The sequence below is a fragment of the Tigriopus californicus genome, chromosome 6 (assembly GCF_007210705.1).
Source record: "Tigriopus californicus strain San Diego chromosome 6, Tcal_SD_v2.1, whole genome shotgun sequence".
In the NCBI taxonomy this organism is placed as follows: Eukaryota; Metazoa; Arthropoda; class Copepoda; order Harpacticoida; family Harpacticidae; genus Tigriopus; species Tigriopus californicus.
In genome coordinates this window covers 4,832,298-4,857,405 of record NC_081445.1, presented here as the reverse complement: position 1 = coordinate 4,857,405, position 25,108 = coordinate 4,832,298, and the positions used below count along the sequence as shown (strand labels likewise).

Genomic DNA, 25,108 nt, shown 5'->3' with positions numbered 1-25,108 from the left:
TCAAATTTGGGTCAATTGTGAGCTGCACTAGCGCACGGTTTTGCCAATCTTTCAAGCATTGCGATCTTTAGTACATATTTTTTTTTTTAAATCAAAATAGACTTTGGAAAACAAGCCCATTCCTCAAACTTGTCCACAATTGTGTTGACAAATCTGGCAAAAATGGCATGCTTCGGTGTATTTTATTTATTTTTAATATCTTTTTTTGTACCCTTGTGGCATTTCGGCGCTTGTCATGCTAACCTGATAAATGTAGGTCAGATTTAAATGTAATTTGGCTGTCGTGGGGATTTTCGCAAGTAATAATTTTTGACTTGTTGGTCAAAAATAACCTTTGAAAAAAGAGCTAAAAATCTTAACATGTCTTGCGTTTATCAATCCAACCTAAAATTGCAAAAAATCCTGGTCTATTATTATTTTCTGGTCAAGTAAAACACAGAGCCTGCTTTCCTTTTCCACGTCTTTCTTTTTTTCTTTTTCTGACAATGACAATTCCATTTCTAGACCTGTAATGTAATTGAAATCCCAATTCCAATCATGGCAGTAAATCCTACTAAGATAACGTTGCAATTTTATATCAACTCTCAGGCTGAATTGTAAGCAAAATTGGTTAGAAATTTCAAAACGGGGTCCGTAAAGCATTCGCAAATGACTTATAATTTTGTACAAGAGAGAAAAAAATGCCTTTGAAATTAATTGAATTTCAATGGAAAAATAATAGTATTTGTATTTAAATGAGTTCATGACGAGAGTAATTGTACTTATAATTGATTACATTTCAAACCAAAGCAAAAAGGGAACAATGCTTAAGCGACAGAGATGGATTTTCAAAGTCAATTTGAAGAGCGGAAACACATTAATATGATATTTGAAAGGTTGTATGTACTGAATCAGGTTCATTACGAATGACTTCGGCAAGCTATTTCGAGATTTTGAAAATATTTGATTGACAAATCAATTGTAAAGTAACACCATTTATTCACTTCTTAGACTAAGGCCGATTGAAATTCTGAGAACGATGCAATTCAATATTTAAGCGGTCAACAGTTTCCAGCTTGTAGGACAACATGCTTGAAGTTGAAATCGAGAGAAAGAAATTTAAAAGTTCCATGAACTTTGTGTTTTCCCTACCTTTTAACCTAGATCAAGTCTTAAAATAAGAGTGCCAAAAGATCGTTCGCCCGTCCACAAAGCATCAGTTTTCAAGCTTGTTGAATAAAAAGCCTCTGCACATGCAGTAGTAGTAACAAAGTAAGCAGTCAACAAACAAAAGGCTCTCGTCATGGTTGAAACCTGGCCAAGGACCAATTCCAGCATTCAAGTAATTCGTCACCTTTTAATATTTGTTGGTATACCAATGAGGCTTTCTTTCACTTTGGGCGACATCCATCGAAAGCGTGATGATGACAAAATCTGGATGGAGGATGGTGGTTGAGATGTCACGACCATCTATTTGCTCTTCCCCTTCCTGTAATGGATAAAGTGTGAATGGAAGAGACGATTTTCTCGCCATTATATTTGCTCTCCTATCATCTTCCATTTCTCGAGCAGCTTCGTCAACCAAAAGAGGAACACAAACTAAACTCTTCTTGTCATTTTCTTCCTTGCTCTGAACTTCCCAGTTCCATCAAACGGAATGGAAAAAAGAACATCTGAAGCTTGATACGAGTAAATGCCGGGATGGTTCGCGGTTTATTGTTATCCTAGTGTCGTCTTTCGGGTTTGCTTACTCTCTGGTTTGGATGTCTGGTCATTTGAGGCCGACCGAACCATCCAAACAGGGGCTCAATTGCGAGCTGACAAATGGCAACAAAAACGACCACTCAACGACGACATGCATCGGGACTTAGTTCGTCCAACCTTTTACCACTGTCGCTCTCTCGCTCTCTCGCTCTCTGTGAGTTCCCTCCAATTTCGCGTGTCTTTGGGAAGCCAGTCTTTGGCCATTTGATGGTGGTGCCGGTGGTCGATTGCCGATGGAAGAGAAAGGCTGACGAGCACAGTCCTGAGCAGTCAGTCATCGTCATAGAGTCCCTCTTTTTGGTCGGTCGGTCGGGGGAGCTCACCCAGTCTGATAGCGGTACCTAATCATAATGCCACCAGATGTCAATATTCACAGGGATAATTTCACACCTGACTCCACACTCAATGAAAAGACCTCTCACTCACTTGCGGCCCTCGTGGTTATTCCTGTCCATTGGTACGTGGTAATGGTCCTTCAACTTTAAAGACCCTCTCTGTAGCTGTAGGTAGCACTCTCTCTCTCTCTCTCTCTCTCGCTTTCGTATTGATGGGGTGAGTGTTAAAGCAACAAATTGTCCCAATGTCATTGTTATGCTTTTTTGGAACGCGACTTAATGATCCACTATTAGTGGATCCCGAGCACTCCAATTTGGTCGAGTTTGCTCGTGCTTGGCGATCTCTTTGATTTTCACGCCATATGGGACTAGTCGAGTCACCAATTAGAGTTAAAGCACACAACAGGTGCACTGCCTTCATGGACGGCACTCCATTCAATAGTTTACGTACGAGTACATACTCGTACATACTTATGAGTCTGTCTGCCTTTACGAGACCAGCGCTATCAGATGGTCTGTTTTCTTAGTGATGAATCTAGTGGTCTAGATTTCAAGGCTCGTGACAACCAGGCTATCATAATGGAAGTGTGATGTCCATTTTACATGTTTTTCTTTGATAGGAAGAGGGCGTGTCACAATATGATATTGTTCGCGATACGAGCTCTCTCTTGACTCTGCATTGATAGCATTATTCACCCTTAGGCTCATTTAGTGTCACGATTCATTTGAGAGGAGTCTGAGGATGGGTGTTATTACTTGTTCATACATGTCATTCCATTGCCTAAAACAAAAGGCAAGGGTGGGCCAGAGATCTGGAATGGTAATGAAAAGTGATTAAAGCTTAATGTATGTACAAATTCATTTCATTATTGGGCCCACTTTGGTTGAGGTATTAGGTATTATGAGGATCAAATTATAATTGTTGTCATACGAAAATAAAAAATTTCCAACTCAAGAGAGTGCTACAAGATCCGCTTTTGGGGCCTTTAGGAAGTCAAGTTTGTCTTCAGCAACGCTCACCTTTACTTTTGTATCACTTTCAATTTGTATCGATAATTCTTGATGAAGATTTGGTTGCACTTGTCGATACATTCATTGAAAGCGGTACAATACAAGTTCCGTGATGATTGTGACAAATAATCACCTCGAGAACTCGAGATCTGAGTTGTTCCTTTGAAAGTCCAGCCGTTGGGTCCTGGTTTTGTCATCAATCAAAATGGTTCCATGTTGGCAAACCATCTCATTCAGAAGCAATTTCCATCTTCATCATTTAGTATTCACTCAATCACAGTCGACACGCGACGCAAGAAGCTCTTTCGGTCCGAGTACTTGTGTACATCGTACATGTACAGTAAATATACTACGCGTGTACCGTACTGTCGAGAGCAAGAGCGGGAGAGCAAAATCTGGAGGACAGGTTTCGAAAGCAAATAATAAGCACAAAGGCTTTGCACGTACCATCCATCCTGGGCCAATGGATGGATTGTTTGTACGAGTGGTAATGTAGTAATAGTAGTAGTAGTAGTAGTAGTAGTAGTAGTAGTAATAGTAGTAGCAGAGCATTATTGGTGGCTCGGGAGAAACACTGCGAACAATGATAATAATGACAACCACAACCAGGAGACCCAGGAGACCCAGGAGACACGAGTACGAGAAGACAACAACATTCATTACAGACGCACGCGTGGATCTACGTATGTACTCGAGTTATGGCGTGATATGTTATGAACCGACTCCGCTACTCAATAACAATTGGAATTTGTGGGAGTGGCCCACCAACAGATGGGCTGATAATTAGGCTGTTTGCCTTCAAGTTGACATTGATCTAAGAATCAAAACAAGGGCCACGAAGACAAGAAATGCACAAACTTTTCACCATTACGTACGGTACATTGGAATTGACACTTGAAGGCACGTGAAAATACGGCCAGTGTATTCGTAAAAGTAAAGGAATTCCAAATTGCGAATTAACATTTATGAATTACGGATAATAATGTAGTAAAGTAATAAGTTAAACGTATAAGGTGAGACATGGCATAAGAACATAAATAAAAGTGTACGCATTTACTTCAGGCTTAATGTAAATTTGCTGATGTTAAGTATTTCCCCATCCAATTGTGCTTGAACGACAATTGGGATAAATTTCAGTCATTGGTTGATCTTCGCGCTTTCTGCGTTGAAAAGCAACAAAACATAATCATAGCCCAGCCTCAATTGTACGCAAAGGAAATCTGTTGAGAATTTTACGGATTATAAGGTCAGTATTGGTTATTGAATGTCCTCATGGATCCACATGAGGGTCTCCCAACTGGAATAAGCACACTGTTAGCAAGTGTGTGGGGGCTAAAGAATAAAGAAGGAATTGACAACTTTTGCATGACTTGCCACATGCAACAAGATAAGTCCCATAATGACCTCCTTTGGGCCAAGAACCTCTTCAGCTCCTCTTCCAAATTCGGTTCCACTTATAAAATATTCATCTTTACCTCCAAGCAGATTCCACAGACATGAAACGCCGTCGTACATATGGCTCTGAACAGAAATGATTGTAATCCAGAGTGCAATCCGTACACGTCTGTGAACGGTAGGCAACTAACTATCAAAGGAATTGACACAAAAGCATGGAAGGAAAACATAAACCAATAATCAAAAAAATAACCAGTCCATGGCCCAAAATGAGTTGCCGCCAAGCGGTTAGTTCGCCTCTCTATTAATGATAATTAATAGATATCATTGAACCCCTACCATGTCACGAAAGGCTTATTGTTCGAAGAGCTTTACAAATTTCTGCATGAGGTGCTCGCCCTGCATTATCCCTGTTCACTGAAGGGCATCCCATTTGTCAGATGAGGAACCAGTTTCCACCCCTGAAACGAGTGGAACAATGAGAAAGTCCGGAAATCCCAGGGATTGGACCAGATTTCTCACATGCTCCCTCAACATCATCTGACATAGATTCATCTGGATGATGGTGAACTGATATAATTTCAGGTTGGATAAGAAACCCGAGGTCTTGTGCAAAGTGTGCGGTGACAAAGCCAGCGGGAAACACTACGGAGTGGCTTCGTGCGATGGTTGTCGTGGATTTTTCAAGCGGAGCATTCGACGATTAGCTGCCATGTAAGTAATCAGGAAACGGGTCTCTTTACTCGATTCACGTTCTATCGCGAAGTTTCAAGTTAAATCAGGCATTCTGAGGAATACTTGAAAACTGGAATGGCAATTGAGTTGTTAAACTGGCCTTTTTACGAATAGTTCGATGAAAAGCAATTGAATTTTATTTTAACGCTCATATTTATAAAATATAAAGATAATGAGGGTTTTTTTATTTTATTTAACCCCCCCAGCTTTGCAGCAACATGCTGATTATTGGCTTCCATGTTTCATGAAATGGGTTAAAAGTCATGCTTAGAATATCCAAAATTTCCAATTTTTTCCAAAATATATCCGTTTTATCGTTTATCCACTTTTGAGAAAACGGCTTATTTCCTTCAAAATTTAATGCCTCATTTTCAGCTGTATCTTTTGTTTCTGTACATAACTAGTTAGTTATCTATGTCTCTCATGGTAAAATAATTTTGCATTTCTAATTGAAAGCCTTAACAACAGTTGGCATAGATCAGTCTCGGCATTTTCCACATTCTTTTGGTCAGCACCTTAAATTCCATTACAATTTAGTCTTCCTTTCACATGTCGGCAAATCAAAATTTGAGTTCCAAACCACTGTCGTAGTGCTTCACTCTTTCAACGCCCATGCATTTTCACCTGACCAATTGATGGTTATGGGAGCGTCGTTGCTAAACAGAATTGTTGACGCAACCATATTGAGACAGGTGCCATGTTCTCAAGCTTAAAGGGCTCTTTTGTGCTCAGCCCTCCAGACAACCAACCCACGAGAGTGAACCCATCGTCATTCAATCCCATTGACATCTCCTCACCCTCCTAATCAGCCAGGCAAGTTTTTCCTCCCTCGGGATTCGAAACCGGAAGCCAACGAATTGTTGAATTCCTCGAGATTTTCGCCCCGTTTCCTGGCCAGTAGACCAATTAATGAGCTTAGTAAGCATGGCACCCCTGGAGAGTCCTCAGTGTTGCCTCGTTGGGTATTCAAAAAAGCCACCGGATGTGATGATTAGTTTCGTTTTTTCCCCTCTGTCGATCCTCTGTGGGGCTCTCTGGTGGTCGGAACTTGCCTTTTGTGACTGTCAATGCCAATTGTTGTCGCTCTTGACCGATGAGTGATAAATTGATTGAATGAGGGGTGGGGTAGAAATCGGAGGGAGTTTTTTTGGTCGTGGTTGAATGCAAATGAAGGTGGAAGTTTTCACGGTATTGGTGTGTGTGTGTGCGTGTGTGACGAATTCTCTGGCTTTTAAAACGGAGGACTTACGCCGAAAACTGTCTCTTAAAACCCTTTCTGTGCACGGTGCTTACTTGTCTTGCAGGAATCTGGATTACGTGTGCAAAGAGAACGGAAATTGTATCGTGGATGTGACGCGTCGCAATCAGTGCCAATCCTGCCGATTCAAGAAATGCCTGGACGTGAACATGAAGAAAGAAGGTAGACACAGTACCACCAACCAAAACCACCGACATTACTGTAGTGACATTTCACTCGGGAGATCGCGTTTCTAGCCTTGACTCTGGATGAACCAATTCTTCTCTTCCCATTGGATGCATGCATTCATGGGGATTTTAGGGACAGAGGGGGAGGGGGCGGAGAAGTTCATTCATTTCCGCATTACCTGCTCGGCCTATTCGGATCTTGGTATCGCGAAATCTTTTCCTGGGGGCAATCGAGTGCATATATCTCTTTGGTACCACATTTATCACCTCGTTCTTTTTTTTGGCTTGGATTTGAATTCGAAATGGTTTGCTTATTAATGATTCATTCATTGTTCTCATTTATAAATATTTCTGGGTTGGTGAACGGCAAATCAACCGGCACCCCACATCCTTGATCGAGTTTCCAATATCGCTCAATCCCCCCGGGTTGGTGAACGGCAAATCAACCGGCACCCCACATCCTTGATCGAGTTTCCAATATCGCTCAATCCCCCCTGAACAAACTGGGTTCTCGTTATTTCATTTTTAGCTGCCTAGACTTATCAAATTAATTTTAAGATCGATAAATCAAGTATTTGCCACCACTTTTCATTTACTGAAAACTAATGTTTTTTTGACTCAATGCTATGTAAATTGAAGAAAGATTTAGCAATTGTTTTATGAAAGTTATTTTTTTTAAAGTTGGCCTTATTATAAGAATAACGAAAGAGAACCTTTTTTTCTGGCAATGGCCGTTTTTTTAGAATGCCGTCTAAGATGCCTGGTCTTCAGATAAATACTCTGTCCAAATATTAAGACATTCCTAGGAATAGCTCATTCGTCCAGCCAACAATGAACCAGATCGTGAGAGAATCAAACGCAAACGATGTTTTTGTTATCCGTTTTTGCTGCCCAATCAATTTGATTCTCTCGGATTTGGCATGGAATGCTTAATGCACCACTGTTCACCAGGAAAGGCTTCATCATTCCTGGTCAATAAAATTCGGTTGCAACACGAAACATTGGTCAGTAAGCCAGAGCACACACACGATGGAGGATAGGAGGCGAGTCTCGAGCCAATCCTTGACCTTTTCGTGTGCCAGATTCATCTCAGCAGGGAAGAAGGGTTGCCAATCCCGCTTTGATTTTGCTCTTCTCGGCGCACACCGCGGGTTTAGCAATCCTGTTCAAGCACAAGTCCTGAAATCATGTTTCCCGCCGCAGTCTTTCTTGACAATTTCCTGGTGGGAACAATTGGCCAAAGTACATGATGAGCCTGCACCATCTGAAATCCTTCACGCTCGTTAATCAGTGTTGCCGAGACCGGCGACGAAGAGCGACACTGTTGCCTTTCGATTGAAGCATCTACAACCCTAGAACTTGGAGTCTCGATCAGGTCAAGCGTGGCATGACTTGAGTAAATGGTAGTGGGATTCACGAGATACCAGACCTACTATGTACTCGGATACTACTTACTTCCCCCTGTTTCTATTAACCTTTCGAGTTTGCACCGAAACAATCGTCGTACTGCGGCCAACGCTGCTTTTGGGATCGGCTCACGGTACGAGTTCTAATTGGATTTGCCGAGGGAAAACCAAGGCAGGCACCTTTGTCTTTTCGGGGTTTCAGCGCCACACACGGATGTCATTCTCTTATCCTGATCCCAGTCAATGATTTAAGAACTTGCTTGCTTCGTTTCCTTCCATGGAAGCAATAGACGACTATGAGAAGGCATAGACAGATGGAAGATTTGGATTAACTTTGAGTTAATGAACGAATCATTTTATTGGCAGCCGAGGCGTTTGAGTTCACTGAATTACGAATGAAAGAGTCATGTTAGCTGAGCCTTCATGACTAATGACTTACTGTAGGTGACAAATCAGCCTAGCCACGGCTTACTTTTTTGCCCCCCCAAAACTGCCAACAATTATACGTGAGGCCTTAAATTGCCACCAACGGATAAATATAATAAGAATACATGAGATTACGAGATCCAAAGAATCAGGCCTCGTTTCAGCGGTTCAACATGAACGAGCGACCAGGGCGTTTCCCAAGAAGCCCTCGTATTTTGAAGCCCTGGCGGGACAGAGACCCTTACCGCACACACCTTCATTTGGAACACCCAACTCTATGATGAGGTAAGATCATCCAATCAAGTCCAATGAAGCCCTCTCTCAGAGCCCAATCTTTGCAACTCTCCCTTCTTATAGCCCTCTTTTGACGCCAGGAATGAACCCCTACTACACGGCGGTGGTGGCTGCGGCGGGGTTCCAGTTGAAGCAACCCGGTCGGTTCCCTTCGTTCTTTCCGCCTCCGCTTTCGATCCATTCCTCGTCCTTAGTGTCCCCCACTTGTTCCGCCAAGAGCGGTTCAGCCGCGGGATCGCCACTACCGCCGCTCTTTCCGTCACTCTCGTCAAATGTTGGATCCTCGGCCTTTACGGCCGTCACGAGTTCAGGGGCCAATCTGAGATCTAATGCTGAAGACAAAGTGCCTTCGGAAGAGGTGACACTGAAGGTTTGGAACGGGGACGAGCACAAAGACGCACTCAATAACCCCATGGACACCTCGACCGAGAGTGGAATAGTGGATTGCATTGTCGATGTCAAATCGGATGATGGGGAGGACAAGGATAAGGTCGAGGACGACCAATCCAGCGAGATCGAGGACAAAGAGCCTGCTCCGATTGAAGAATTGAAGACTACGCCCACGTTTCGGCCGTTTTTACCCGTCAATACTAATCCAATTGTTTCGTCGTCTGGGTCTCCACCCACTTTTTCACACATGACAACGCCTCCCCAACTGAGCACGGCCCCGGCAGCCTATTTTGCGGCTGCAGCTGCAGCCCATTGGCAGAATCAAAACCGCATTTTTAGCCGAACGTCGAGTTTTGATGGGCACCATGGATCAGGTTTGGACCACCTGGCTAGATCGATTACCGCCGGGTGAGTTTGATCAGAGTCACACCTGATTCACAGATTAAAACAATGTTGCATTTTGGTCTGATCTTCCAGGACGTCTCCGTTTACGCCCAATCTCTTTGGAATGCCATCCTTGAGTCAAACGGAAAACGTGTACGAATCGGCGGCCAAGTTATTATTCATGAGTGTCAAGTGGGCTCGAAGCATCCCGTCGTTCATTCAGTTGATCACAAAAGATCAGAACCTTCTTTTGGAAGAGGCTTGGAGCCAACTGTTTGTCATTGGACTTGCTCAATGGTCTATTTCTTTCGACGAAGGTAACTTTAGATAAGCTAAACATTCAGAAATTTCATCACCGGCTAAATTTCTGTTGAACACTCTGGGGGCGGAATTTTATGTTTTCCTCTATTCATGAGCTTTGATATGGACCCCTAATGACTATCAATTAATGATCCTGCCCGTCCAACATTTGTAAGCCATTCAAAGCTCAAAAATGGCAAATAAAGCAAAAAGCACCGCGGAAAATTGGAAATGCTCAACTAGCACTAGTGCATGATGTATGATCCATGGCGTTGGCCTTTCTGCCCTTGTTCTTAGTTCGTCACTTTGTCTTTGATATATGACTTTCAATGCTATAATAAGACACATATGACTTTGATGGAGTATCTGAAGAGGAAGGCTGGGAATATTACTATACCACAATTTCCAAAGCTTATCGTCATGAAAGTTTTTCACATCCATTCCTTTTTAAGGGGATGGGGGATCAATTAATAGTATGCATCTACCTAATAACAAATAAAAATATTTTGGAAAGAAGTAAAGCGATCAGGGCTTCATTTTTTACCTTACGCCTGCCTGGTTACCTAACCAAAGTTGATAATGATGATCAGAGCTAGGCGTTTATTAGCATGAGTATTTATTCATACAATTATACATCCCAAAAATATCGAAATGCACTTCTTTGTAGATGGACTTGCATATTTTTTTTCTTGAGATATTCTCACAAAAAAGCGTTCTTTTTTAGTTAGAATGTAAATTATTTCAGTGCCGAGTGGACTAATGATGGGGATGAACGGGTATTTGTTTTTTGTTTTTTGGGGGGACCCTGACAATTCCATCATTTTGATAAGCAATGAGTTTGATGGGTTGGTGGTGATCGACGCTGAGAACCTCGACTGGCCAGCGAAGCACCCTATCATATTGTCCAACTTTTTCGAATGAATTGTGTCATTGTTCACGTCTCCTTCTTCATGGTTGATTTTCGGCACCCAGGATTGAACTAGGAACATTTGAAGCGAGGAATCTTGACTTGTTCAGGTTTTCCTCTTGGGTCACTCGGCTACACCAGTTCCCGTTTCGAAAAATGAATGAACTGCTGTCACATTGCGATTTGTTTGGAACTGCCCTAGCAAATTGGGCAATAACAATAGGTGAAAATGCAGGTTTTAACGATGGCAGAAAAAAAATAGTCTGCCATGGTACTAATTTCCAACAATGTTTTTAAAAGAGGTTCAAAAAATTACAACTGTAATGGTAGTGTGTCAAACACCAAGGTAAAATCAAGTTGACAATCATGGTCGGTTATCAAGCAAGATAACTTCCATCTCTTCGATGAGCTTTCGATATTGGACTGTTTTAAAATAAATTACATAAGGAATGCTTTATCCGATTGCGATCAAGTCAGAGAAATTGCTCCTGCTATAGCTGAGTTAGTGTATCATTTTCAGGGTCATTATGGGCCAAAGCATGCATATATGTAGAGTACTCAAAATACACTTTATTTACAGGTGGTATTGTCAATGATTCAATATGCCCAGAGGATCAGAAGCCAAGCTTTTTAAGTCAAGCCAGACGACTCAAGGACCTCGTAACCAAAATCAGCACCTTGAGGTTGGATCACACCGAATATACGTGTCTCAAGGCCATCATCCTGTTCAAACCAGGTACGTTGCCACCAGAAATATTGTGGAACGAAATGAGGGCATACAAGTTTGAAATATGATTTGTTCTAGAAATCTCGGGCATCCGCCAAACCAACCAGGTTGAATTGCTCCAGGACCAAACCCACTTGATGCTCCAAGAATACTGTCAAACCAAGAGCAATCTTCCCAATGGGAAAGTTCGATTTGGTCGCTTGCTCCTACTTTTGCCAGCTCTTCAATCCATCTCGGCCAAGACGGTGGAAATGCTCTTTTTCAAGAAAACTGTGGGAAACATCGCCATGGAACGCGTCATCGGAGACTTGTTCCACGGAAACTAGAGCTTATGGGATAAAAAAAGAAACCAAGCGCATCCACTTTTTGTTTCTTCTTCATGTGCATTCATTCAATGAGCTACTTGGACAATGATTAGGCTAGTCATTTTGTTGCTCCAAGGACATCGTCTTTCATGGGATCGTTGTTGAAATATACCGAATTTTTCCCCGGTACAACACATCATTGACAATTAATTGGCCACAAATCAAGTCTCCAAATTAAGCGCACATTTGTCGACATCAAAGCTGGTTTTTTCATATTGGCAATACGCAATTGCACCCACAACACTGATTTAGAGTTTGCTTAAATGCTAAGAACTACAATAGCGACTGTAATCGTTACAAAATAGGAACGGACTATTTTTCAAAACAAAAAAGCCTTCTTTGAAAGTAGCTTATTATACTTTATAGTATTACTTAAAACTTATTTCAAATGAATATTTCACAATTGTGAGGGCATAAATGTCAATGGCAAGTGGATATGATCAATTTTGATCAACTCCTTTAATGACGAATGAAAGAGTCTATACAAGTACGTAGTCATTGTAAAGAGAGATAATTTTCTCAAATCAAACAATTATATGAGTCGTTAATGCTACAACTACAACTGCATTTCTGGCTAAAATATGCTTTTTGCAAAACGCAACTTCAAAACCGTAATAACTAAGCATCTGCAACATCGATGTTTATGAAATTTCGTGTCATTACATTCTTAATAATATTGATAGCACTGTTTTACTGAGTTTGGAATAAAAATACTTTTTGAAATAGTTCACGTTATTTGATGTCTCAATCTGAGCTACTTTTAAAGATGGTCTTACCAAGAGCCGGTTGTTTTGTTTCTGTAACACAGGAAAATGCTACTTAATGTCTTGGCATTAGAGCAAACACTTTATCAGAAATTATAGCCATCGTTAATAGCCATGAAAGCTTTTATAGTTTTATAAAATCAGCTCCCATGCCTTGTGCGTGCTCAACAAGGGTCGGAGAAAATAAGTTAGGAAATTCCTCAAAATAGCATGAATCAGATATTAAAACGTTGAAATAAGCTATTGAGAAGTGAACACATCTTTTGATGTGTTTGATTACTCAAATACTTTGAAGGTTGAATGAGGCAAAAAAATTGTTTGAATATTGTTTATTCACGAATCCTTTGCTCATTGGGTTGAGAAACATCATCGTGACGAAAAATGAAGCATCAAAATCCCTAAAAACTCCAAGCTTCAAATTCATATTTCAAAGCATTCTAAAATCTCCTAAGTTGGAACTAAAATTTTCACAAATGTTTCCATCAAGTGAGGAAATTTATCAATTTCTGCCAAACGTCCTAGGTTTTGAGTTGTGTGAAAGAAAGGAGGTAAGTTAAATATGTTGCCCAAAATTCGTTGATACAGCATGAAACTTAATCCAACCGTAGTAAACTATCGCTTTCCGGTCACTTTTTATCCACCTTCGATCGGTGTATGCACTATACCATACCAAAATACATATCAACACCATAAATTGTCATATTGTTGCTTCTCGCAATTGACCTAAAATGGGAACTAAAAATACCAATTCGTTGTGCCAACGTTTTCAGACTTAAGACAGTTGTTCCCATTTTGGTTAATTCACTTTGGTCAAGGCATTTAGGCCAAGGTAAATAGAGAAATGCACTTGGACATTATCGGTCAGGAAAGAATCTTATTGTGTTGGCATCTTGGGCGTTTGGTTTTTCTTCGTAAAATCAGTTTCCACCAAAAGCTTTGTTATTCCCCATTACCCAGGAAATGAAAGTTACGAGCCCATACCCGATTCCAGTTTGAGAACCGTCCAAACATTCCAATTCTTGGAAGAGACGTGAATTTGTCCGCAGCAAGTTCGAACTCCTGTATCGCTCGTTCACATATCCATATAGATATAAATTCGAAACAATCAATGTAGTATTGTCATCGGTTGTGATTGATTATCTCACAGCTTCATATCTGACTGTGCCATAATTGTTGGACTGTATTCCCACTCCTGTACCATATGCAATCTAAAGCACGACCCAATAGTGACTCATCCGAACCGTTGGCGCCGTCTTCAATGGCCGTCTCTCAATTCCTAAGAAATCAAGCGACCCTTCCTACTTAGCAAACCTAGAACAAAGTGACCAATTTCATACCAACATCCTTGGACACAGACAGTCTTGGGGTGTGTGGTATTAATACAAAGTCACCTAGGGCGCCGTGCTAAGATTGGGTTTCTGTTTGATGACTGAATCCACATTCAACCATCCATACATCAACCACGTCGCACTCAACAGAGGGATTGACGCCATCCAGTAGTGACTCTGCAACTGTCCAACCTTTAGAAATTGCACTGCTGATTGTTCAATAGACCAAAAACCAGTTGGAGGTAGTCATAAAACCATTTACCAGTCATCATGAAGATTCCTCCGTGCCAGTCTCATTGTGTTGTTCAAGTATTATTCAGTGATTTCAAAACATATTTAGTGCTTATGTTGACATTGATGGGCAGCTGTGTGCCCCCAATCGAAGGTAAGGGTATGAGTTAACCCCTTAACCCCTTCGGCTGATCACTAGTCACCATGGCCCCCTCAACGTATCTGCTTTGGATTTCAAGGCTGTCCCTCGTCATGGGTTCCCCTTTCCACGGGTTGGTACACGTTTTCCGCGTTCCGAGGAACCTTCGAGATGGCGCAGAGGTTTTGTTCCATCATGGGAGGATATACGGCCAACATCACGTCTGATTTGGAATACCACACTCTGATCGCGGAGATGCGTGAGTTCATAAACGTTATTTATGTAGGATGCCTGTCAGGCCAAAATCAGGAAGTACCGTCCATCAAAAGACAGAATCGACAATGAGTGGCAATGACCCACGCCTTTTTCCAGCTTTATGACGAGGAAAATTTCGATGTTTGTTTATTTTCAATGGAAAGGCAACGCATAGTTAACAAAAGGTATCTTAGTGGCAGTTCAGTGAACATTGTCACGTGGCTTGGAATAGCTTTTCCTGTAGTCGCTTCGGACTTCAACGGGGTAGTCAAAGACGATGTATTGAGGGTCATCGCGTCTCCAGGGGTTCAATGTTGGCAAGCCTGATTCCGGAGGAGTTGGATTTCTAGGGACACAAGTTTTAAGAACGGAATGTTATTTCATTGTCACGCAGCCTCGAGCATCTCGAGATGGTCATTTATTGCTTTTGAATGCGTAAGTACCGGTAAGTGCAGATAAAAACTTTTAACTTTATTGATTATCACGACAGACAAAAGCATGTTGGAAGCAAGCGCCTGTTTAATTGTTTTTTTTAAGTCTCGATTACGAGAATCAGATGTCACATTGGAAATTTGCACCTGATGGACACTTGGGATCGAACCCAATAACTCGAGTACAGCTCGGTCGGGTGTTATTTTTAACTGCAATACGACCACCTCCTGGATGAACGTTATCTTTTTTTAAAGTTTATTTAGTTTTGTCTACGCTAAACATGATTTGATTAATTGTTGCAATTTCAAGAGTACTGATTTGTCAAACTGTTTAAGATAAAAGCAATGGATCTTGGAAGTAACGTCACATGCAGCCTTGGAGCACGTTTGTTCTCGAGCCCGATCATTCTCAATTTGGGTAAGGAATGAAAAAAACCGGCCCATTGGTTTAAACCAGAGCAAGAAAACCTGTAAAGTTTTCTTGAATAAGGCATAAACATAAAGTTATCTTATTTTCTACGATGTGGTCGACGAATCCAGTATTGCTAAGTACTCTTTTGACTTTGTAACTTCAAGATTGGGAAACCATTTCACATATTTACGTCGTCCATTCCAACCAAAAATAAGAAATTTCATAACGAACGAAAGAGCCCCGCATTTCGGATGCTTTAAGGAAGATTTGAGTCTGGGGTGGTTTCTCACTCTACATTGATTATGCAAAAACCTGCTCCAGCACTTGTTTGCGCCACAAATATGTGCTGTTGAATTTTTCGCTTAAAAGGAGAGAGCTTCCTTTCACTCACCCTGAAATGGCAAAATTCGACCAGACTTTAACCATGGCATCCGACACGACCAGTTGATTGTCGGAGAGATGCCCGTCCACGCATTCACCCCACTCAGCCTTGAACTCGCCCTCGTGATCGGTCACGCACTTCTCGGCTTCGGCCAAACCGACCTCGGCCACGCATTTGACATAAGCGGCGGCCAAAGCGTTGAAGAAGTCCTTCAAGTTGCAAAGAACCAGAGGCAACGGAACATCAAATAAATATAAGAGATCATCCGCATGTGCCGCCAATCCTAAAAGGACGGGGTTCAGATGTTCAAAAGTACACATTCTTCAGAAGGAGAGTTTTAATGGGAAGGATTTGTCTGCCCACCATTTTCTTCGCCCGGAACGGGAAGATCAGGGTGTCCAATTTGGTTGAAAATCCTGTGGAAGGATTTTCGGTCCCTCATCTCCAAGGCGTAGAAGTAGGAATCGGCAAACCTCGAGTTCTCCTCAATCATTTTGTAAGACGAGGCTTTCAAAGTAGCAACACCCAAGAGCTGAAAATCCCACAACGTGAATGAATGGATGAATGAATTAATGGTGGATTCGTGGGAAAAAGTCGGCCCTGCTGAGCACACAAAGAAGTCTGATCCTGGGCAAAGTCAATATTACTCATTGGGTTTATGAAGCACAATGGAAAGATGGAATTCGTTTTGGTACTATGAGCTTTGTCACGGTTTTTGGGGGGAAATCATTTCGTCATTTCGAATAATTATAAATCTTGAAAAACTAGGAACGTTTATCTTGTATAATTTGACTATGTTTTCCAAATAAATAAGGGGTGCAATATTTCGTTTTTAAAATATTCCATGATATTTTTTTTTATTTTTTTTCTTTTTTTTTTTTTTAATTTTTCCTTAGAAAACAACTTGGGGACAGGTCTAATTCTTACTACTACAGATGTAACTCCTCGACCAATCGATTAAACTAGCTTTAAATCCCTTCAAACTAAAGATGGAGAAGGTTCCTTTCAACTTTGGTAGAATTCAATATTCAATATTCCTTTCACAAGATCAAGATCCATGGCCTCTCTCAGGACTTGAGAAGTTTTTAAGATCAGATTAATAGAGTAGAAACTTGAGAGACTAATTAACTTACATCTACCAATCCCCGGGACATCTTGGTAAAGTCACCCATTTCGTCTTCTTTGAAATACGCCTCTTGAATTAGTTCAGAGAAGGCGTAACCGTTGTTCACTTCAGACACTGAGAGCAAATAGTCGATGACTTGATATCTCAAGAAGTACTCATCCTGTTGCATGGTGGAATTGATCACGTAAAGGACAGCCTCTGGAACAGACAAAAGTGCTTCTGTCAAAGAGTTGTTATGGTAGGTAGGGCCCAGTGAAATCAATTGCAGAAGATTTGTACGCTGAACATTTGTGCATTATCTTTAAACTTGCATCAAACCTTGAAAGGCATCGAATGGCATTGTCAAAAAATCCCACCAACAGGTACGCGTCAAAATTGGAATACACATTGAAGGACAGAAACTAGCCAAAAATGGGTGTAGATTCCCCCAAATCAGAATTCTACAGACGTTGAAACCCATCAAAAGCTGGACCAAATAGCAATGATCCTCAAAGGAAAGAAGTTTGGAAGGAAGTACTGCACAATATGTTTTTCCTCACGTGAGTAGGCCAGAAGGCCTTCATCGTCGTTAGCCCCCCACATCATTGGGATATGATTATAGGTTCCACTTTCCAAGATGCGCACCGGGTCCTCTCCTTTGGAATAGACCTTCCGGGCTCCCTTAGTTTGGCCACAACCATTCACTCCCCCAAACCCCAAAGTGCCGGTGGCCTCATCCTCGAGCTTAAGAGAGGAATGGAAAGCCAAAGAGCCATAAGTGAGTTGTCAATTGAGTTATGGCATACTGTACAATACATGCTCATTCTCACATACCCCAAACTCGGAGTCAGCCACCATGATGTCCGTGTAAGGGACGGTTTTCATGCATTCCACCAACAAATCCAAGTCCTCCTCCACGCAACCGACTTTGGCGGCCACTTGTCGCGCATAGTACTCATGGTATTTGTCATCAAAGGCCCAGGGAGAGGCCGCCGAGGCGGATTGTCCGATGGCTTTATGGAACAGCCCCTGCATTCAAGACAAGTTGGTTGCCTTTTAAGTTAAATGGCTCATACGACTGTAGGGAATCAAGCGCGATCCCTATCACGTGCAGGACAGTATTGGTACTGACTGTTTACTTGTTTACTCTCCGTACGAACGTATAGTCATGTAAGATGGATGACGCCTGTTTCAGACTGACTGTCTACGTAATACGTATGTACGAGGGCTATGTCACTTATACCGGTACTCCAGGAATAGCTTTTGATATATACAAGATAGAGCAAACTTTATTTTTATGATTTTCTGACGCAGTCACCTCCAATTTAAGTACACTTATTACATTTTTTAACCCAACTCTCAAATACAAACAACAGGCCATTCTTTGAGAGATGTTCTAACGCCCCCTCTATGGCCAATTACAGCTCATTTTGAGACCCAAACTGATGAAATTTGCGATACCATGAAAAACCCCGAGTAAGTGAAAGTGCAGCTTCTCCATTGGCCTCTTGTAAAAATTTGAAGCATTCCGTCGAAGTTTTGCCCGATTTTGCAAAAGATTTTATTGTTGCATGGTGATCGTCCCTTTTGTTTCGCGGTACTTCTGTGAGATGTAGGCTGAATACACTAAAGAAACTTCAAATTTACAGGAAATCAGCTGATTTTTGTTTCTTTTTGAAAAGATAAAATGTTGTCATTCAAAAGGATCTGTCAATTCCTGATGACCATTTTTCAATATCTTAATTATCATATAATATATGAACTGAGTACGGGTTTAGGTGACATACCCCTCGTATAACTAATAGATAGTCATGGCTGGGTTGGTTACCTTGGCAGAGGGAGAGAGAGTAAGCAAGCTGACACTGGCCGCTCCTGCGGATTCGCCGAAAATCGTGATTTGATTGGGATCTCCCCCGAAATACTCGATGTTATCTCGGACCCATTCCAGTCCCACTATTTGATCCAACAGACCCATATTTCCAGCTGACGAGTCCGTGTCCAGGCACATGAAACCTACGATAGTTGTATGATGTAGAGGGCTGTCAGTTCGAGGGTTCCAGTTCCAGTAATAGTTCCCGAAACTCAGAATCATGACCTCGGCAAAAAAACGGACGAGACCGAGGTCTGTTTATGGTTGTAACCTGACACTCACCTAGAGGGCCCAGCCTATAATTAATGGCCACCAGGACCACATCATTAACGTCTCCCAAGCGTTCGTAGCCCATCTTCATTTGAGTTCCAGCTCTGAAGCCTCCGCCATAAATGAAGAACATGACGGGCAAAAGGTCCGCTCGCTGGAAGCGAATGTTTAACTCGTATTATATTATGCGCCAGTCAATGGCAAACGAATATTCAGATGAATCCTCTCTTGAGATCTTGTTCCAAACGAAAAGACTCTTGAGCCCAATTTCTTTTCATGGCCGGTGGCAATGACAAAGTTTTGCAACATTTTAATGCGTTTAAGGTGTGCGTCTTGTTCCTTGGGCCCTCAAGATACATTGACTAATGGGTATCTCGTAACCACAATGACTTCGTCGAATTTCAAGCAAAATGCCACGCGGGAGGCCACAAAAAGACTAATTGTCAAAGTTTATTGGTGTTCATTCTGAAACCTGCCTATTTTCTTACCTTTTTGGCTTTTTGCATTTCTGAATTCACTATGGCGAACCTTTGGTGTTTGAATGAAAACGCTTGGCCAATTTTGTGTCCCTTAAGCTTGGTTTCGTTCTTGAGTTACTATATCTTATTCATTTGATATAATTCTCAGTTGTGTCATCCACTGTTCGAAAGGTGTACGGAAACAATTGCTTTCGCTCATCATGATTTTTGATGAGCAATGTACAAAATCTCACTTCTGGAAAACATATTTGCTGACTACAAAACAATATGATAATCGGGTGTTGTTTGGAAGTTATGGCAATTCATTGGCAGGTATTCTACCATTTTCGCCCAAGTTTGGATGGATCATTTCATTTCTACGCATCCGGCTATGTAGGCCACATATCATTAGCAGTCAAAAGTTGTGAGTCCTTCGCTTGGCCGTGGTTTCCATCTGCCAGAAGTCATTTGCACCCGAATTCATGCCGCCCTCGCTCTTTTAAGACCCGGCAAAAGTGAGGTCCAAAGCCACGACAGACCTCAGAGCTTCAAGCTTTTAATGGTTCCACCGCATGGAGGGAGTTGCAACCAGGACATTCAATTCATAGGACAAGAGCTCGCATGAGGCTCAAACTTGGTTCAACGGTGTAAAACTTTTTATGTCAAGGGACGCTCAAGACCGAAGGATCGTTTTCATGCAAAAAACACCTAAGTAATGCCTAATTCACTTGAGTTGAAGCTAGTATACATATTGGGATATGCCTCGAAATATGTTAGATCTTTTATCTTAGATACTACCGAAATGTAAGAAGTAATAAGTATTTAGTTCGCAATGATAATCCTTTCTGATATATTTACATACATTTCTTTGACCTTCAAAGGGCCATGAGGCCATAACCCTTGTAACTTGTGAGGTCATGATGCCGACAGGTTCCTCATCTTTGGAGACTTGTGGCCTTTTTCGAAAAGGGATTGTCTACAAATAGTTGAACACGGTTTGTCCCATACCTTCTCTACAAAATGGGAATTTTAGGACTATAGGGATTGAAGTTTGGAGACGAGGAACAAAAAGGTTTTGACAAAAACTTTCAGCTTCAATGTACGTGTGTGACCTCACAGGGAGGTTCATCAGGTGATCGGAACGCTAGGAGGACATGTGCCTCATAGACCGTATTCTAAAGCAACACCAAATTAAACTGAAGAAGTGCCCTTATGACTTGGCAACACTTTGAGTCTCAATCCTAAGTGGACCAGGCTGCATGCCAATGTTGCACTCTTTACCTCAGTATCTTTACCAGGAAGATAAGGCGTCGAAACAGCCAAGTGCAGGCAGTCCTCTGAGACTGAAAAATCCACATCCAGGAGGTTGTTGATGATCTCAGCCACCGTGAGGCCGCCCACGGGAACCTCAAACAGGTCTTCCAATAGAGTGATCACCGACTCGGTTGAGATCAATCCAGAGAGCTCAAGATCCTGTAAGGGACCGATTTGAACACTGATTGCTAGTCCAAGAAATACCCCACTTTCTATGCAATTGTTTCCTTACAATGAGAAGAGTGTCAATCAGGTCATTCACGATGGCCTCAGTCAGCTGACCAAGGGTAGCCTCGTCCAGACCCAATTGTGGACAAAGTGGTCCAGATTTAGTGGCATCATATGGTTGTTCCACAGTACCAATAGCTCTCTTGAGTTGAACGGGTTGCTTCAGTTGAGATGGACCACAAATTAGGTTATGATTGGACTATCCACACACAAAACATAACGTGCAATCTCACCGAAAAGCGTTTAGGTCCGGAAACTGATTCCGCGAAAGGAATGTTCCGGAAGTTGTAATACGGCTTCTTTGGCACTCCGAGATTGCCAAAGGTCTCCTTGGTTCGCCCTTGAATGGTTCCAAGGTCGGGTAAAGTGACCAGTACATCTTGGGCCCAAGTGCCCACAATCAACACGCTGAACAAAACGAGGCCTCTCATGTTTGTCCAATTGTGTCGAGTGATCAGGCCAAACTGACCTTTGTTGTGGATCCAAAAATGTGATTGTACTTACAAATCGGACCAAATTCCTATGGCTTTCCGATCAAGCGAATGCTTGGCCCTCCCTCACAAAACAAATAAGAATATAATTGAACAGAATTTGGGGTAATCTAAAAGATATATGTATTGACTCAAATCATTATCCCTCTGACGTGTGTTGTCTTTGCCTGCCTTAGTTTCACTTTTGTTTGAGGAGTACGCCTCCACATTGCTCAATGTATTATGACCCCCAATATCGACGCCCGAGGACTTCGGAAACTTCGGAAACCGATATTCATGTGCTTCCATACTATTTTTGCTTCCAGATATCCGAGAGAAAGATTCGGTTTGGGTGGATGGCAGCACTCGACCCGAGCACTTCACCTTGGATTGGCAGTCGCATTACGCACCTGGTGAGCCCAACCATTCCGGGGATTGTTTATATCTCTCAGCTTCCAACGATTTCAAGTGGAGAGATACCAGTTGCCGAAGGTGAGGGGGGTCCATTTGATCTTGGAGCATTTCAGTATCATGGAGTTAGTTGTGGATGGTTTGGGTGTTAAGGAAAATGATGATCACGAAAAAGGGTAGCTAATAAACATAAAACCAAAACCAACTACAATTTGATTCTTTCCACGACACTCGATTTAGGTATAAAAATCATGAGGCATTTTAAAATAATACCCCTAAAATTAGAATTGCTCGCAATGGAGGCTATTCATGATTGCAAATAAACAAGAGATCGCTTTTGAATGAAAAAATGTAACCCTAAATACAAAAGCTGGGCCAGAATCTGAACAGGAAGAAATGAAAAAAAATAATCTAAGACCGCGTCCAAGTTGCAGGCTAAGAACAATATGAATCCAATTAGAATTTGCCATCATAATGGGATGAAAAATTATCGAAAAACTTGATTCGCGCTTAGTTTAAAACACTTGCTTGTGATTTGAAAGTGGTAAACGAAAATTCATGATGGCTCAACCAGCTAGTCTTGTAAAGTGTTCTGATGCATACATGACAATAGCAATATCCACATTAATAATATATATTTTTAATATGAGTATTCAATCCCATTGAAAATAAATTTAAACGTGTCGCATTCCACTTCTACTGTAGACTAAAGGGAGCGTTGTGCGAGAGGCATGATTGTTTTCTGTGGCAAGATTTGGACGCTTTCACCCCGAGGTCAATCACAACCCCCAAAACGCCCGAGAACGATGTCCCAACCAGGGACGGAGATGTTGAGGACCAATTTGCCGTGGAAATGTTTGATCCTGTCGTGGTTCGAGATCGACCAGCCATAAAGGAGCAAAGTGAGCATTAGAGATACGTCATCGAGTCCATCCGGAGAGGTCTTTGAGGCCTCGACTATTGATGGGGGTTATAGCAGATCTGACATGCTAACGAGTGGGCAAACAGAACTGACCTCTCTTTTGGGGGTTTAAAGCTCAAGCTAACCAGGCGTATACATTTATTATCCCAATTATGTTTCGTGTGCAGCCCGTTGATGTCTTTGCACCTTTGCCCGGAATGAAATAGAAACAGTACTGCAAGTGGTTGAGGTATTGAAACTATGCATTGAAACGAACAGAGAGTGTTGTAAACACATCAATTAAAACACTTGTTATTTAATATATTCACATCTATCACGTGCGTTTTTGAAGGTTTGAAAACGGGGTCGTTTCTTCTTGTTTCTTAATATGCTTATTCTTTTTGTTCTTGAATTGCAAAGGCAAGTCGTATGGCTTTTATTGGCATTTTATTTCAAACGGTTCATTACATGACAGTCAACAGACTTAAGTAATTTATTAATTTTTCATGATCTTTGAGCGCCTTCTCAAACCTGAGATTGTATAACTGTCAGAGAACTTTTTGTTCCGGCTTTTGTATTGCTCGTGTTTTCAAACTCCACGTGCATTTTTAGTGACAAGACATTGTACTGCTTGTCTTTTATTGGTTTCCTTGTTCAGGTAGCTTCATTTATTCTCGTAATTCCCTCCATTATCTGGCGGAAGAGAACCAAAAAAGGGAACATTATGCCAATGCAATAAATGGTTGGTTTGCAAACATATCTCTTAGCAATCAATTACGTACGGTGGAAGAGTTTGTTCATTTTACTATATCTGACGATAGTATTGTAGATAGCTACGATGTTAACAGACACAAAAGACCCCATCTGGCTGTATCTATGCATTTCACGTTGTTGTTTTTTCTGTATTCTAAGGTTCGAGTGGATGCCAGACGATCGATGGGGTGCCTTGTGTTTTGCCCTTTATCTACGAAGGAACATCGTATAGCTCGTGTACGGCCATTGGAGACTTTGATGGACGGCCTTGGTGTTCCACCAATGTAGATGAGTCTGGCCAGCACAAAGGCGACGAGAACTGGGGCCACTGCCAAACCAAAGACGACCAATGTGGTCTCAAATAAATGATGAGCTTATCTCTGTCCAAGGCCAGTGGTGTTTATTGACTTTTGGCCTCAATAAATCTGCTGAATTCAAGCCAGAGTCCGAATAAATTTACTGTCTTTCTTTCTGACAGCAAGGTAAACTTAGTGAGCACGCAAAAAGCCGTTCGATCATCGAGTGTGCGGCCTACTAATTTAACCCCTGGGTAACCAGTCAACGGTGAGGACAAATGCTCCCCCTTTCGTTCCCATCTACAAATTTGGTGACCTTCATCATTTGGAGTTAAAACGGGACACGAGTATAAGCACACACTCCTTCTCTAAGGCCCTTTTCAAGACCCTTTTTGAACAAGTGCCAATGAGAAAAGAAAAAGGAGAGAGGCCAAGAGAGTTGGGGGGGGAGTAGGCTAGGAACAGCCTTGTCCTTGTCTTTTTTCGGTATCTCCATTTCTGTACTGGGGTATGAGGCTTTCATAAGAGAAGGGACTTTCCTTGTGAGTGTTGGTTCATGCTGCTGGGAATAAAGACCTAGCACAGATTTAAGGGTGACCACAGATTGGTTACATTGGTCTAGTCGAGTTTCAAGCCGATTGAAATCTTATCACTGCGCCAAATAAAGTAGGGAATCTTAATCAACTGCAATTACGAAAAAGACTTGAGTTTTTGCCCATTGCATTCTTTAATAGAGTTTTTTACAGGCATTTTCCATTCGTAACAGGGAATGATTGGATTGGCATTGCGATAGTTATTTGCATTTTGATCAATTTGAAAGCAAAGGATGGTTAATATGGAGAATAAATGTGATTGCAATAGTTTTGAATTCAAAACTTCGTCTGAAATATCAAAGCCTAAACTTTAGTTGTCTACTTATTGTTGCCACAAATCACGATCTCGTCGACGAAGTTGGTGTGTGTTTGTAATTGAAATTGCCATTTTCCGACGTTATGATACTCAGAATACATCAGCCCACAGTAAACTATAATCATGAACAATTTTCGATTCAGTCGATCGATTATCAAAACAATAAGATGATTGAAATGAGTTCAGAAAAGAAAAATGCGTGTCGAAAAGTATTGGCCAACAAGTGAAAGAAAAAAAAATCTGTTTTAAAATTAGCTAACATTTAGTAGTTGTTATGAATTGCATCAAGCGGTCGTTTTAGTTTATGCAGGATCGCCAAAAGCACTTTTCATTTTTGG

At 41.6% G+C, this 25,108-nt stretch overlaps 3 protein-coding genes across 3 annotated transcripts in view; 2 read left to right on the top strand and 1 right to left on the bottom strand.

Annotated features, from left to right (window-relative positions):
- The window catches only part of LOC131882332 (nuclear receptor subfamily 2 group E member 1-like), a gene marked incomplete in the record, with an annotated part of 13,932 nt that extends 1,944 nt beyond the window's left edge, over nt 1–11,988 (top strand). Inside the window, 7 exon segments of the mRNA XM_059229446.1 lie at nt 5,070–5,198; nt 6,524–6,639; nt 8,641–8,761; nt 8,834–9,568; nt 9,638–9,861; nt 11,332–11,487; nt 11,557–11,988. Of these exon segments, the coding sequence (XP_059085429.1) occupies nt 5,070–5,198; nt 6,524–6,639; nt 8,641–8,761; nt 8,834–9,568; nt 9,638–9,861; nt 11,332–11,487; nt 11,557–11,804 (1,729 nt within the window).
- Nucleotides 11,989–14,061: 2,073 nt separating this feature from the next.
- Nucleotides 14,062–24,009, top strand: LOC131882241 (uncharacterized). The gene is made up of 5 exons (XM_059229335.1): nt 14,062–14,320; nt 14,406–14,564; nt 21,827–21,992; nt 22,617–22,813; nt 23,725–24,009. The coding sequence occupies exons 1-5, from the start codon at nt 14,206–14,208 to the stop codon at nt 23,928–23,930; spliced, it is 843 nt and encodes a 280-aa protein (XP_059085318.1). The 5' UTR covers nt 14,062–14,205; the 3' UTR covers nt 23,931–24,009.
- Nucleotides 14,691–21,593, bottom strand: LOC131882240 (carboxylesterase 4A-like). The gene is made up of 11 exons (XM_059229334.1): nt 21,264–21,593; nt 21,035–21,190; nt 20,770–20,961; nt 19,043–19,184; nt 18,719–18,903; nt 17,725–17,919; nt 17,451–17,634; nt 16,919–17,109; nt 16,149–16,317; nt 15,795–16,068; nt 14,691–14,906 (listed from the first exon to the last, which is right to left on the bottom strand). The coding sequence occupies exons 1-11, from the start codon at nt 21,459–21,461 to the stop codon at nt 14,762–14,764; spliced, it is 2,031 nt and encodes a 676-aa protein (XP_059085317.1). The 5' UTR covers nt 21,462–21,593; the 3' UTR covers nt 14,691–14,761.
- Nucleotides 24,010–25,108: the final 1,099 nt, after the last annotated feature.